Consider the following 13,012-nt stretch of genomic DNA (forward strand, 5'->3'; position numbering starts at 1 on the left):
ATGCATTCTGAAGGTTTTCAGTGAGTGAGCTAAAAAAAAAAAAAAAAGTAAAAAAAAAAATATATTACGAGCAAGAACCAGTATGAGATAAGGCAACCGTGGCGCAACACTAAATTTAATGATTAAATAGTCTTGTCATCAGTGTCATTTATTAGAAAAGTCAAAATATTAACAGAAATACCTTTAAAGTCCATACAGTCTTCTTTTCTTATATTTATAGCAGCTTCTGTTCATTAGTTGTTTACTCTCAATGCTGATTCTTTCAACTCAAGGAGACAGTTTTATAAATGTTTTCACAATTAAAAAACACTCTGTCGCAAAGACAATAAAATTAATTTTCACCCGTGAAGGCAGAAGTTCATGGATTGCACTGTTTGTGCCACATTGATACACCCCCAAAAGCAAATGCCCCCACAAGACCCCGCCACCTCCAGGCAATCAAGTATGTGTCACTTAGCACTCATCTCTGCATCCAACAAAACCTACCGCAGCTCTGCTTACCTTTTGTCTTTGACATGAAAGCAGTGGCGATGTTGCGGTTTCTGCATGATAGCGTTTCAACCATTGTAGTCACTTGAAAGCGGCTCAGGATCTTGTCAGGGGCGAAGAAAGTTGGTGGTTATTGTGCAAACCAGCCCCACTGCTACATAACAATCCAGAAAAAAATCAGAAGCTGAAAACAAAAGATTTACTTGGTTGTTTAATTTCACATTTGATGGCTGAGTTATTACATTTGTATACAGGACATTAAAAAGTCATTTTTCCCAATCGATCCCTTTTTGACGAGGTAAAAGCTTTGCAGATCAGTCCAGTGAAGTGTTCTTTTTCTGTGTAGTAAACAATGTTACATCCATGTAAACACAGGTGCTGTTCACACATTGGTGATCTCGACGCTCTTGCGGGCGTGCACGGGACCGCGTGAGGTCCGAGGCCCCGACTGAACACGAGCTTCTGCCGGGCGGCTCGCTGCGCGGAACCTCAGCGGACTCTGGACACATGCAAGATGTGAAACGCTTGAATGGTGAGAGCCACTGATTGCTACAGTACCATTTTATTAGGTACGCTCTGGATTATTTAAAGCTAGTCCAGTATCATACAAATTAAGGCCTTCAAACGCCTTCATTATTGTTGCTTGAGTTCCAAACGACAACATTTTCTGTCTGTATAAAGACCAGATTGAAAAAGATTTTCAGTGCATCTGTGAATCACGTAGATGTGATTTGGTTAATTTTTTATAAATTATCTATACGTATATAAAACTTATTTTTCATGTTGTCAGTATTGAATGTGTGTAGAATTTTTTAAATTATTTAAAAAAAAATAAGACTGTCACATAAATTGTGAAAAAGTGAAGCGCTGTGAATACTTGTGATTTCACTGTATACCGAAGCCTTTTATATTACGAGGTATATTCTATATTTTTATCTTCTATATATTAGATGTTCTTTGTATTTCATAATATTATGCAAAATAAATCATTTAAACTTGTTTTATTTGTTTAGATTTTAACTTTATAAGTGGTTCTCAAACTTTTTACACCAAGTACAACCTAAAAAATATAAAAAGTACCACCATAATGACATTAAAATACGATAATCTAGTACGCCTGAGTGTTCATTAAAAACAAGACAGATATTTTATTCCTAAACAGTATATTTCATTTTATAAGCCACTGTAACATTATTCACAGTTAGAAAATTAACACTGTTACAATAAAGTAAAATAAAAACTTGTACCAAAATAATGATTTGATTAAAATGTATTGCACATAAAAGTTAAATAAAATTGTACCTAATTAAGTTTAAAAACAAAACAGTGCTAAGGTTAAATGCATATGGTGTACCACCAGAGGGAGACCATGTACCACTAGTGCAGGGGTGTCAAACGCATACTCACAGTGGGCCAAAATAAAACATCGGGACAAAATCGCGGGCCAAACTTAATATTTACTGAAAACTGACTGCGATTGGGCATGTTTCCCAGGCCACATATAGACAAACAACCTGTCACACTCACATATGATAATTTACTGGTATCATTGAAATGCATTGTATTTGGGTCAAATAGGTCCGAGTGGCTGTATATGATGTCAGAGTGAAGGTAATGACTGCGCCCTGGAGGCAACAAACTGGCTTTCTATTTGCGGTCCGGCGCTCATTTATTCGCTGATGTTTTTTTCGAAGAAATGCCTTTTTTCATTATATTTGTAAAAGCAGACTATTGGATACACATCTTGTATTAGACTGTGCAGGTGTAACAGTGTTGTGTTTCTTTTCTTTGTTGTTTCACAGAAGTAAAAGTCTGAAAGCGAAGCAACCATACGGGCAAATAATTTGTCGTTTCAACACATTTCAATAGAGCCTTACGATACCTTGCTGGATCTCCTCATCGGCACCCTCCCCTCACCAAAGCGGTGGACGGCCACCGGCGTAGAAGAAAGGACCACCTCGCATTCCTGCTCCACGTTGCTGTGAACGTAAATGTGTTCAGTAGAAACTCCAAAATGGAAGATCGCAGGAGCGTGACTTCACGTGAGGCTTCAGCAAATCTTATGAGCCAGGACAGGATTAAGTCTGCAAGTATGTTTTGCTTTTTATTGAACTTTTCTTTGTTATTTCACTTGTTCCACCATCCATCCATCGATTTTCTAAGGCGCTTGTCGTCATTAGGGTCACAGGTGGAGCCTAACCCAACTGACTTTGGCGAGCGAAGCAGGGTACACCCTGAACTAGTCGCCAGCCAATCACAGGACACATATAAACAAACAACCATTCACACCTATGGACATTTTTTTGTTTGTTTCTTCCACTGTAAGTAACATGCTTGTTTTTGGAACGTGGTTTACTTGCAGAAAACCCACGCAAGCACAGTCAGAACATGAAACCTCCACAAAATAAGTGCTACAGCCGAGATTCAAATCCAGGAGCTCTTGACTGCGAGATAGCTGTGCTAACCACTAGTGCACCATGTTGCCCCTTGTTGCAGCGGGCAGTACCTATAAAGCGCCACTTTGTGACAGTATTGCAAACAGGCCTGTTGTCCTAGATGTCCTTCAGGTGTTTTAAAAGCAAGAAGCAGTTTTAATTGTCCTTATATTATGAAGAAGTTAACTTTGGGTGTTTGAGGTTCACCTGCTAGCGGCGGTGAGCGCTTTCATCTCCTCACGCAGATGCCGATGGAGCATGTGTTTGTTGACGGGGATCTCCAGCGCTCTTGCCATGGCGTCCGCGTCGAAAGCCGGGTCAAGAATCAGCACGGCACCGTTGACGCCTTTACCCTGAAGATTGTCGGCAAACTCCTGAAAAACAAGTACCAGTGCTAACTTGACTCACGAGCAATGTTGGAGAGTAAATCATTGCGTGTACCTACAATATGTAATTTAATTACAACATTTATGTTCTTGTAGTCTATTACTTTACTGGGAGAAAATGTGTAATGAAATTACAGTGGCTTTTGGAAATGTAAGATAAAGATAAAGATAAAGCCCAATGATCGTAAAAAGCGGGATGCAGTGGTATCGGAACACAAGATTTTAATGCAGTAGTCTGAAATAGTGCAATCCTGAAAGAGCAAATTTGTCTTGTAGTCTGATCCGGGCATTACGTGTTGTCTGTCTAAGACGTGTTGTCTGTTCCACACCGCCGACATGTTTTTTTTTTTTTTTTTTTGTAACTAACTTCATTGGCCATCAGATATTTACAGTACTATGTCAAAAGACACGCAACAAGGCTAAAAATAAACCAGCCATTGGATTCAAATATACTGTGCAGGCGGTGACGCGGAGTTAATGTCTTTTGCGGTTGATCGGATTGGCGAATTATGACATTAAAGCTGATCAGCCCATCAGCATAAAATGCTAAATATTGTCCTATACCGATCAGCTGATAAAAATCGGTGTACTCTGGTTATCATCATAAAAAAAAAAAAAAAACGGGCGTCAATGAAATCATTTCACCATTGTCAAATTGTCAACGTTGACGAAAACAAGACTGATATAGCTTTAAGAAATGTCTAAAATTGGATCTTATTAGATTATCTTGCATGTTTGGCTTTCATTTGGAGCAGCATGTCAGAATGAAAGGACTGCAGTTAGCTGTTAGCTAGGTCCCTGTGTAGAACGGCAGCAACTTGAACCTGTGTCCTCTCTAACGTTCTCCTTCAGACTGATGTCTGCCTCATTTGGCCCCCCCCCCACTTAACTTGTACGGCAGTGCATCTGAAATTTGCTCGTAACTGAAATTTTGAAAACCTGTAAATAGGAGTACCCGTATGTCAAGGCAGCGCTGTAAACGGTCCTCCACTCACCTTGAGGTCAATGTCCCTGATCCACTTCCTTACTCGGTGACAGGTCCAAACGATGGGGTCCCGGTCTTGCTGCTCACATTTTGCCCTTCGTGCCTGCAAGGCCTGCAAGAACACAACGCAAAGTGAGTTCAGGTCACCTTTCACTTGAGCCAAGTCCTGTGTCAGCGCGCTGTAGTCTGACCTCCTTACGGAAGCCCAGCACCTGCAGGAGCTGCACGGACAGCAACAGACTGGTCTGGTGGGAGCGGTCGCTGACGTCCAGGTATCTCTCCAGATCTCGGCGGCCGAGAGAACTTAGCACCCGGCCGTCCACCAGGTGACCGTGGAAGGTCTGCGAGTACTGAGGCAGACCCACGTCGCTCAGCCACGAAGTCGACACCCAGTGATGGTCCATGTCGGACGATTTGGATAAACTGGAAGAAGGAAGGAATAGAGACAAACACTGTTTCCCAAACTTTATTGGCTCAAGTACATATTTTACACATGAAAAATCAAACACAAATGTCCCAAAAAGTATATACAGCGGTGTCTTGAGTTTAATTCGTTCTGTGACCATGCTCTTAACTCAAAAGCATCTTCCCCAATTGAAATGAATGGAATTGGCATTATTCCGTTGCAGCCCACCCCAAAGAGTTTTTGTTTTTTAATAATAATAATTCTCGTAGCTCACCCTTGGTCTCGTTCGGCTCTCCTGTAGTCCTCGATGGCTAGTCTTAGTTTCCTGCGATGAATTGGGTTGCTAATGCCGAGTCCCATCTCTAAATCCTCATCAGTCAGGCCGAGAAGAACCTAAAATGCATAGAGCCATCATTTTTATATCTGAGGGAAAAGCACTGAAAGCACGCCACGCTCTGTAGTATCCGCCTACCTTGCCACTCTTGACGTTTTCAGAGCAGGCCCGCGTGTACATGGGCATTCCCATGACCACCTCCAGCCAGGCCTGGACAGCGCCCGCCCTCCACAGAGACATGCACGTGGTCCGGGTGAGCGCCGCCTGCTGGAGGCGGTCCAGCTGCTCCTCATTGTCGGACATGAGGCCTTCGCAGTCTGGGGTCGGAGTTCAGGGGTAGACGTGCAGGTTCAGGGTCAGAAGGATATGAACAACATAAAAATGACTCGCGAGGATTTTATTTAGCAGCGCAGCAGAGGGTTGTAGCATTAAAAAATCAACTTCTCCTATGTGCCGATTTTACTGCCTCCGTCACTGACCACTTTATTAGGTACATGGCACAAGCGCTGCATTTCCAAAGACGATAATTCTCAATTTCGATTTGATTTACAGCAAATTTCTATTCTATAAAATGTTATTATTATTGTTTGTATTATTTTTTAAAATAACCCATTGAATTAATATAATAAAAAAGAAATACAAAAACAAGTTAGGTACACATTTTAAAAATATAATTAAAATACAATAAATAGAAACATTAATTAGAATGTAATATAATTTTGTTTTTTTAATTAGGAAGGCATGCAGTGAATTTCTACTAAGAAAATCTAAAATAAAACACTAGAGGCAATTATATCTTTGTAAAGTAAATAATAATTAAATATATTTAATAAAGTTCTTTTTTGAAAGGTAAGCAGCAACAATGTTAAAATAATTAATTTAAATTCAATATATCTTTAGTGGTATTTTACTTAATAAGGAATGCTGTGAATCAGAAATATAGAAAATAAAAGTCCCGAAGCATTATCGCTGTAAAGAAAACAATAATGAATTAAAGAAATAATTAAAAAATACAAAACCTTTGATAAAAAAAAAGAAAAAAACAAATCAGGATAAAATAATAATTCAATGTACATTAATTAATACAAATATTTACGTTTTTACTTTGAATTTGTTATGAGTGTACCCTAATTTAAATTAAACAATTAAAAACAAAAATAAAACAAATATGAACTCAAAATACAGCTCTTGGACCAAGTGTACCTGAATGGAACAGAAACTATCTGTCCCTCTATTCAACTGCATTGAGTTGTTTTGAAATTTTATGACCACTAGATAGAATTACATTGTCGATGACTATAATATAAGTTGCTGTTTATATACAGTAGCATTGTAGTTTTGAACATGCATATCTACAGTATGAGATGCATATGGGTCCAAAAACAACTCATCTATGATAGAACTCATATAGATATAGGATTACAGTATATGACATTGTTTTAGTAAATGTTTAACACTTTACTAACTACCTACTATGATGACACTTTTAAGACCATTAGAGAGATGTGCAATATTAGTACATTACTTAGGGATTACTCATAAATGGCCATCGATACTATATACTAAACTATACTATACTGAATTGACACGCAGGATGAAGCGTTCACCTGATTCATCCTCACATCCACGGTCCAGTGTCGCTTCAAAAAAAAAACAACTAAGTTGATACAGGATGTGTGATATGAATAATCCCCAGAAAGAAAAAGACATAGTGGATGTAAAAAGTATACACGTTCCTGTTCAAAATCCCCCAAGAATATGTGAATATGTTGGCAGCATCATGCTTTGCAGCGGTTTTTTCAGTTGGAACTAGTGCCTTAGTCAAGGTGTAGGGAATTATGATCATATATATATATATATATATATATATATATATATATATAATTATACAAGTTATAGGTCACATTAATGGTGGAAAATGTTTTGAACTGGTTTAGGCTGGTGTCTTTTATCTCACAAAAACCTGGCATTTGAACAGGGGTGTGTAGACTTTTTATACCCATTGCATCTACTGTGATAAGTGGTTATAAATGGCAAGAGAGTGAAAAGACATTAGAAACAACACTTACTCCATAGAACATGTGCTGTAGTTTTATTTTAGAAAATAAAATTTCATGTCCCCCCCCGCCCCAAAAAAAACAACTATCTGCAGCAGATATTTCTTGTTAATTTTTAAATAAAATACTTCCATAGATTTCATCTTTTATTCCATGTTGCCTACATTACAAAGCATTAAACAGTATTAGGAAGAGTTTTACACAAACAGTATAACAAAGCAACACGGGCAGAACAAGAGACCTTGCATTTACAATGCAAGCAACTTGGTGAGAAAGGGAGGAAGCAACCTTTACGAATGAATGTTTATGGAAACGAATGAATGAATGAAAAAACAACTACAATGCAATGCAGATGTTTTTTCACACATTCATTCAACTCCTATTGGCATGTTAGACAGCTCCCAGGAAGAAATGAAGTAGCAAATGCTAACAGTTAGACTACACTAAATTACCGAACTTTCTCAAACAGTGGCATTGATTAGAGGTGTAAACATTTAAAAAAATAAAAATAAAAAAACCTCAAATGCATTTATCGTCATTCCATGAATTCCATACGACAAAATGTGTCCTCTACAAAAACTACAACTATTTTTAGGAGGAAGAGATTTCGTGTTCATACTAAAGCATTATATTCATATTTAATAATATTACAGCATACATATATTTTTTTTCTACAAATAAATCATTGTACAGTACTTTACCCGTTATTTAGACCACCTAGTAGAAAGGGACCATCCAGTATTATAGAGAGCTTTAATGCAGACTCTTTTTAAATTATAGGACATTCAACCACGAAAACCTTTCCTCTTCAGGAATGCAAGTTAACAATTAATATTTGACATATTAAACAAGAAATAACAATGTCCTTTACAATTTTATTTTTCTATCTTTTGAGCACGGTTAAAACAGCAAATAAGAAACTGGATAGAAAACAAGAATAAATATATTTTAGCATTTAAAATATCAATTGGATGTATTGACATAATAACAGACACAAATGATATTTGTCATTACCGATGCATCATTTAGCTTCCATTGAGTGGTTGAGTGGCTTACATTGAGGTGTCTGATACATTTGTTAATCACTGTACAAAATTCTTTATATAGCTAATCATATTTAATATATTTTGTATCTCTCCCCCCACCCTAAACAAATAATACTTCATTAAAAGTCATCAAAATAAAACAAAAGTAGGATTATTATTACAGAACATACACTAACACAATATTTGTATTAATTCCATTATTATAGTATAGAGTATAATATGATCATGTACCAATATCATGAAATATCTATTTTTAAGGTTTACTTGTTGAAAGTGAGATGTGTAATAAAACTGAGGCCACTATTTGAGAAAATAAGGTAATTTTCCAGGATGCGAGACATTTTTGTTATGGTCAGTAATTTATTATTTCAGTTTTAAATTCCATCCCTGCGACCACCGTTCCGATATGACAAGGCATAACTGCATAATTAGCCGTTTTGGGGCTGTTCCCCCCTCGCCCCACATGAACGTGAAATTTGTCGGATAAAATGCTGTTGTAATGCGTGATTAAGTAAAAACAATAAACAAACAAACAGTAAAAACACAAATTCTTCCTATTTACACATGAACAGCAGTCCTTCAAGTCTCAAGTTGTAAAAAAAAAAAAGAAAAAAAGAAAGAAACATCAAGACAAGATAATACAGCATGTCTACAAATACACATGATGATAACCCCGCGTATGTTTATATGCATGTAAACATATATACATATGCATACATGTACATCTATAAATATATATATGTCATTTACATACATACAATTTTAAGAGCATAATATACTGTACATTTGGTGGAATCGCAGTCGCTTTTAGGCTTTTATTTTTAAATTAGATGCCCCCCCCCCCCCCCCCCCCTAGACAAGCCCATCTCATACACGCGCACACACTCAGCATCACCAGTCGGCATCTTCCTCTATGTAATAGTCGGGTGTGGCTGTACCATCAAACAGGCCCGGGTCCAGAGACTTGCGCTGTTTCCCTCGGGCGAAGACGCGCGACAGCGAGCCCAGCGTCATCTTCTCCTTCTTCTTCTTACGCTTCTGCTCCTCCAGGTCCTCCATGGACTATATGGACACACACACACACACACACACAGCTACACGAGTTACTTCTATAGTACTGCAAACGAGCATTAGCTTAGTGTAAAAGGGAGCCAGTGCAAAGTGTCCAAAAGAACACAAAAAATAAAAAATAAAAGCCCTACCAAGCTACAGAAAATTAGATTAAAAGAAAAAAAAGTTAGCTGTACATTACTGTATTTCAGCAAAGTGGCTAAGATTATTATTATTATTTTTTTTTTTTTTAAACACATCATTGTGTCTATCGAGGGTGAGGTCTTTATTTTTCTTATTACATACCCGCTGACTAACGGAGGGGGATGTCACTACTCACTTTGCAGAAATATGAAAACGATGATTTAAAGTAAGATTATATTATTATTAAAATACATTTGGTACAATAAAAGCCTCCCCTCAACAAATGCCTCCCCCCACAACTCTGGTACGCTCTATAGTTGAGTATATATTGTAAACATTTATATGTCCATAATATATACAGTATAGTACAGTAGTACAATACAGGGGGTGCTTATTTACCCAATACAGCATCGACTGGAAGGATGCTGACTAATTGAGAGGCATGTCACTAGTTGCAAAAATATGAAACAAATGATTAAAAATATGATACAATGACATTATAATTAAAATTTATTTGTACCAATAAATACTTTAAACAATGTTAAATGTGTTAGACGTTTGCACTAAGATTAAACAATTGTAATAGTGTTATATTACAATTTAGGTCAAGTGAAAAGATGAGTTTAAACTGATAATGGGAAAAGGGAGGCATTTGTTTGAGGGAAGCATTTAATTTTATGGACAACATGCCCGGTGGACTAATTGAGAGCCATGTGACTATTTTAGAAAATTCCAAACATCCATCCATCCATTTTCTGAGCCGCTTATCCTCACTAGGGTCGCGGGCATGCTGGAGCCCACATCCCAGCTGTCATCCAAAATGATAAAAAATAATATCATAAAGAGAATAAAGACCCTCCTGAAATAAAAGCCTTACCTCTAATAAACATCTAGTACGCTCTGCAGTTGATGTATAAACTTCTTCAGCTGCTTGTTTTTTTTCCTTCTTTTAAATTAAGTACAGTATGTATAGTTCCTAGCACATCTGCCTCACAGTTCTGAGGACCAGGGTTCAATTCCCGGCCCCGCCTGTGTGGAGTTTGCATGTTCTCCCCCCGTGCCTGCGTGGGTTTTCTCCGGGTACTCCGGTTTCCTCCCACATCCCAAAAACACGCATGGTAAGTTGGTTGAAGACTCTAAATTGCCCATCGGTATGAATGCGTGCGCTAATGGTTGTTTGTTTATATGTGCCCTGCGATTGGCTGGCGACCAGTTCAGGGTGTACCCCGCCTCTCGCCCGAAGATAGCTGGGAGAGGCTCCAGCACGCCCGCGACCCTAGTGAGGATAAGCGGTACAGAAAATGGATGGATGTATCGTTCCACAAAAAGTGACCAGGTGTGTTCATTTACTCAATGCCGCGTCAATTTGGGGGAGGCCTTTATTTCTACAATCGCAAACGCCTCACTGCTAAGGGTCTGGTACTCTCTGCAGTTGAGTATATACATATTTAGAATGTTTCCTGGCTCAGAAATGGTTTGTGAGGGAACGATTGGAATGAAACAAGACCACCACCACCACTACCGAGAAGGCACAGCAACCACCCACAGCACACACACGCACACACAAGTTGCAGGCAGCTCTTACATTGCAGAGGGAGTGCGTCCGGTGGCGGGGGGAGTTGATGTCGCTGGGCGTGGACGAGCGGTCCCCGTCGGCGGCCGAAGCGTCAGAGATGACGGACGGCTGGCGCGAGTGGCAGGGGCTGACCCTGACCACAGCTAGGGGTGGTTGGGTGCCACACACACACCAAACACACACACACGCACACGCGAACACACACACACACAGGTTGTCCCAGCATTGAAATAGTCCCACTGTTAGTTTGAGAAACCTCAAGGAAACCCGTTATTAGTAACACGAAGACACACTCCAAAGGCCATTTCATTAGGTACACATGCATCTTCGACAGTGGTGGGAAGTGACAACGTTGAAATGCTGTGATGTTATTCTACTTACTTGGGTATTTATTTTACAGGCAACTTTTTACTTTTACTCCCTGCTGGAGGCGCAACAATTAATCGATTATGAAATTAATCAACAACTTTTCTGACAATTGATTAATCGTTTAGAGGCCCTGTTTAACTTCAAATTGTTCAAATCCTTCGGTTCCAGCCTCTCAACATTAAATATTCTCAATTTGATCAAAATAAAAGATTTGCAAACATCTGTTTTTACATTTTTGCCCATAAAAAAAAATGGCCAAAAATGTAGATAACTAATAACACGGCTGCTTTACACTATATTGTTGGAATACCTGAGTCATTAACAAAGGGTTATCTTATCTTATTTCAGTCTGTAATTCTTTAAGCTTACTTTTGAAAGGAGTCGATTCAGTACTTCAGATCTCTTTTTTACATAAGTATCTGTCCTTTTAATTCAGTACAGTGTGTGAATACTTTTCCCACCTCTGACCTTTAACATTAGGTGTACCTAATGACGTGTCTGGCGAGTGAGGGGGGACGCTACCTTGTCTGTCGGCGTTGTGTCCGTGGTAGAGGGTCTGCTGGCTCTGCCGGATAGCGGCGGTCAGCGGCAGATCGGCCTGCATCACCCACTCCTGACTGCCGTTCACCACGGGCTCGGCGCCGCCGGCGTTGTTGGTGGAGGCTAACGAGTGGCGCTTGGGGACGTCTTTAGTCAGTGTGGCCAGAGACTGCTTGGCCTGGTCAAAGGAGGAAGGAACACTCAGATGTGAATGATGGAGCATTCTTCATCACCACTTCTGTGCTTTTGATAGCAATATAATAAGGGCGTATAATAAGAACATCGGCATAAGACACGGAATAAAAATATTTATTTAAAAACAATTATATCAACCAGTGGTCCGAGTCAAGAGCTGTGTCACTTAAAATCAAATAAAAATAATACAATTTAATAAAATAATTTAGAAAAATGAAATATAAAACAATTAAATACAATAAAATCATCCTGAACTAACCCTAAATTGTAGGAAATTAATGGATGCAAATAAAATAAAAATAAATCTAACATACAATGAGCGGCACAATCCCCGACCCCGCCTGTGTGGAGTTTGCATGTTCTCCCCGTGCCTGCGTGGGTTTTCTCCGGGCACTCCGGTTTCCTCCCACATCCCAAATACATGCATTAATTGGAGACTCTAAATTGCCCATAAGTGTGACTGTGAGTGCGAATGGTTGTTTGTTTGTATGTGCCCTGCGATTGGCTGGCAACCAGTTCAGGGTGTACCCCGCCTCCTGCCCGATGACAGCTGGGATAGGCTCCAGCACGCCCGCGACCCGAGTGAGGAGAAGCGGCTCAGAAAATGGATGGATGGATGGATAACATACAATGATATAGAAAAACAAATCAACTATTAGATTTAAAACAATTTAAAATATAAAATACAAAAACAAAAATAAAAGGGAAGAAATAAAAGGAAAACATACAACAATAATATGAATATGAAAATAGCAAATTGAAATCAATTAAAATAAAATAAAATGGAATAAAATAAAATAAAATAAAATAAAACCTATTGCCTAAGTCTTGAGTTTGGCTCCATGTTACCTGTCAGTCTGAGTGGATAAGCGGTATAAAATCAAATAAAATCAAAAGTCCTGGACTGATCTGACGATGAACAAAATAATAACAACTAAAATAACATAGAATAATATAAAATGAAATATAATGCTTAAAACATGACATTTCAAATATAAGA

At 38.6% G+C, this 13,012-nt stretch overlaps 1 protein-coding gene across 3 annotated transcripts in view; it reads right to left on the reverse strand.

Annotated features, from left to right (window-relative positions):
- Positions 1 to 507: 507 nt before the first annotated feature.
- The window catches only part of kaznb (kazrin, periplakin interacting protein b), a 116,580-nt gene continuing 104,075 nt past the window's right edge, over positions 508 to 13,012 (reverse strand). For 2 of the 3 annotated variants that reach the window (XM_061687532.1, XM_061687533.1), the window contains 3 exons: positions 11,800 to 11,995; positions 10,918 to 11,051; positions 8,983 to 9,200 (listed from right to left, as the gene is read on the reverse strand). In XM_061687532.1, the coding sequence (XP_061543516.1) occupies positions 9,030 to 9,200; positions 10,918 to 11,051; positions 11,800 to 11,995 (501 nt within the window). In that variant the 3' untranslated portion in view covers positions 8,983 to 9,029. Of the gene's footprint in view, positions 989 to 2,371; positions 2,469 to 3,131; positions 3,299 to 4,305; positions 4,408 to 4,486; positions 4,719 to 4,975; positions 5,095 to 5,173; positions 5,353 to 8,982; positions 9,201 to 10,917; positions 11,052 to 11,799; positions 11,996 to 13,012 lie in introns of those variants that run through there. The other variant, XM_061687534.1, reaches the window with a different exon arrangement.

Source organism: Phycodurus eques, chromosome 10 (genome assembly GCF_024500275.1).
Source record: "Phycodurus eques isolate BA_2022a chromosome 10, UOR_Pequ_1.1, whole genome shotgun sequence".
Lineage (NCBI taxonomy): Eukaryota > Metazoa > Chordata > Actinopteri > Syngnathiformes > Syngnathidae > Phycodurus > Phycodurus eques.